This window comes from Salvia hispanica, unplaced genomic scaffold (genome assembly GCF_023119035.1).
Source record: "Salvia hispanica cultivar TCC Black 2014 unplaced genomic scaffold, UniMelb_Shisp_WGS_1.0 HiC_scaffold_506, whole genome shotgun sequence".
Taxonomy (NCBI): domain Eukaryota; kingdom Viridiplantae; phylum Streptophyta; class Magnoliopsida; order Lamiales; family Lamiaceae; genus Salvia; species Salvia hispanica.
The window spans coordinates 1-2960 of record NW_025952252.1 but is presented as its reverse complement, the minus strand read 5'-3'; the positions used below and the strand labels follow the sequence as shown (position 1 = coordinate 2960).

The window sequence follows — 2960 nt, the reverse complement described above, 5'->3', positions numbered from 1 at the left end:
GGTTTCGTCGTTGACCCGCCAGGGGAAAATCCTAACAAAATGAAAGTTCGTGGTTTTAAAAACAAATCTCGTAGTTCATGGGAAAAACCGGAATTCCGGGAAAGGTTTTGGTTTAAAAAGCCAAAAACCCTTAATAATATTAATTAAATTAGAGGGTGGGATGTTCTCTATCACAAAAAACTATAGCAAGTTTTCATTTTCTTACAAATTAAAGATGAGAAAATAAGTAAAAGAGAAATGAGAAGAACTATTTAAGTGGTGGCTTGGAAGCAAGAGAGTCCGAGCACACGGGGAGATTCTGCTTGGTAGACAAGATGGGCTTAATGTTTTCACATCTGGTGGTGATGGTTGCGGGTGTTTTTCCAATGTATTTGAGATCAATAGCCCCGATCCTGATGTTGTCGCAAGGCTTTGCTTTGCTACAAGAGAAGATAAGCCCCTCTGAGGTGGCGGTGGTTCCCTTGATGTTCATAATCTCGACGTTGCTAATCTTGATCAAGGAAGGCTTATCCAAGGAGCAAAGGTTCCATGGGCAGTACTGCTGGTCAAATATGACCGGGTTTTTGACATTGACCATGGTGAGGTCGATGAAATGGAGGTCGGAGATGGTGAGTGTGGCCGGGGCAGAGGGCCATGTCTTGATCCTGACTCCATTGTCGGTGTTGGTGAAGGTGCACTTCTCCACGGTTATCCCTTTGATGTCCTTCTCATTCACGTTCCTCCCCAAACTGCCGATGCTAATGCCATGGCCTGGCCCGCACTGCACGTTCTTGAACAAAGTCTAAGTCTTTTGCTTAGTAGACCGGTTGTGGGCGTCGTCCACTTTAAGGTAACACGGTCAGATCTATGCAATGCTTTGCAAAAGAAAAAGAAAGAATTTCACAACCTAGATAGGCTTTGGCTACCTATCGTGAAAGGTTGCAATGTCAATCCGCATATTTCTAAGCCTTACTGAAATAATTTGACATTGGTGTGGTATAGCACTGAATGGATCTAACAGCAAAGACGTGTCTTTATGCTATCATCTACTTGAAAGACTAGGTCTTGATAAAATATTATTTCTTAATCTACATATGTTAGCATTGAGCATACGGTATTGATTATGCACTACTTTGACTTATCAAATGGTGCGGGTTTTTTACAACCCAATAATCCTGATATATTGGGTAGTGGTGATTAATATCTAGCGGTGCTAGGATTGCTATTATGTTGAAACGTGCGCGAGGAGAGTCTCGTTTGATAATGTCCTCAAGAGGAGCTCGAACAAGGTTTTATTATTCGGAAAACCGGGCAGTTGGAGTTTTATTACTCTATGAATAACTAATAAATGATTCTTGCTAAGTCCACTCTTGGAATTAATAAGATATTAATTAATTAAGTCCATAGAGTAACATTAATTAATTAATGGACATTTATATCTTAAGCGCGGGAAATAAATAATAAAAGTGGAAACCCGGATTACTTGTAATTTCGGATTTGGATGGGGGAGAGTTCAATATTACTTATGTAGTGGCTGCTCGTAATATTCCAATATAAGCTTGTATTAAATTGTGGGTTCAATTTAATTAGTAAAAAGCTAATTGGGCGAGCCCATATCCAAAACCTTCCATAGATCCTGTCTGGGCCCAAAAGGAACTTAATATAAATAGGAGAATAAAGGAGACACAGAATAATCACAATTTTCATTCTTGAAATTTTTTGAAAATTTCGAACTCCTCTCTAGTTGAAGAGGATTTCGAATTCCACTCCTATTCTCGAAAAGGATTTCTTAATCATGTTTAGGATTTACTTTCTATGAGCATGAATTATTTGCGTTCTAGCATGCAATTATCTGTTTAACATGTGAATTGATTAATCGCATAATCGGTCAAATAGATCCATATCTGATTTATTTGTTTTATACAAGTCTTCCGCTGTGCAAGGGGCACCAAACCCCAGCAATTTGGTATCAGAGCCAGTTTTTGGCTCTGATTATGTGGATTAATTTAATGTTACGTGAATTGCTTGAATGCATAATCTTTTACATAAGAATTGGTTTAACTAAATTGCGTGTATCTTTTCCCGTGTGAATCGATTGATTCTTAGAAGAATTAATTGGTGTTTGTTTGTATAAACCAATTATGTAATGAGTTCGTGTAATTTATGATTACATATATTCATATATTATATTATGTGAATTGCGTTGCCGTGACAAGATTTCAATTGTAAGAATTGCGTTTCGTCACCATCGTGAATTGCGTTGCCGTGACAAGATTTCAATTGTAAGATTTATATGGATTTATTCCAAGATAAATTCTAGATGAATTAGGATAAATAATTACATTAATTTATTTTATCCTAAGGATTTGAATAGATTTAATTCTAATAAAACAAATCCTAGATGGATTAAAATAAGTATTAATCCAAGTTATCCTTATCTTTTGGATTTATGTCCTAGATAGATTAGGATAAAGATGATATATAAGAAAATCCTTATTTAATTGGATTTAGATAAATTAATTTATCCAAGAAATCCTAAGTAATGTTTGATATATTCTAGATATCTATTCTAAATAGAATTAAGATTTATATAAGTCTTGGTTGATAGGATTTTATTTTTATCTTATGGATTATGATGGGATTATTTCTATCTAGTAATATCCTAGTGCAATTTAAATAATGATAATCCTAGATCAACGTTATCTTAAATTGTAGGATTTGATTTTATCGAGATAAAATCTAGAATAATCCTAAATGGATTTGGATAGTTTACACAATCTTGATAAATCCTAAATGAATTTGGATAGTTTACATTATCTTGATAAATCCTAAATGAATTTGGATAAACATTATCCAAGATAAAACTTAATTATTTAATTGATTCTCCCTTGACTAGATTAAATAATTGTCGATAATTATCCTGTGTGTTTAAATGCCATTTATTAAATAGATTTATCTGTTTATTTGGTGTTTATCTATTT

General features: G+C 34.4%; 1 protein-coding gene across 1 annotated transcript; it reads right to left on the bottom strand.

The window, feature by feature from the left end:
- Positions 1–247: 247 nt before the first annotated feature.
- Positions 248–769, bottom strand: LOC125199442 (polygalacturonase-like; the record flags this gene model as incomplete). The annotated part of the gene is made up of 1 exon (XM_048097447.1): positions 248–769. A coding segment is annotated over one exon (522 nt), but the record flags the coding sequence as incomplete, so codon positions are not given.
- Positions 770–2960: the final 2191 nt, after the last annotated feature.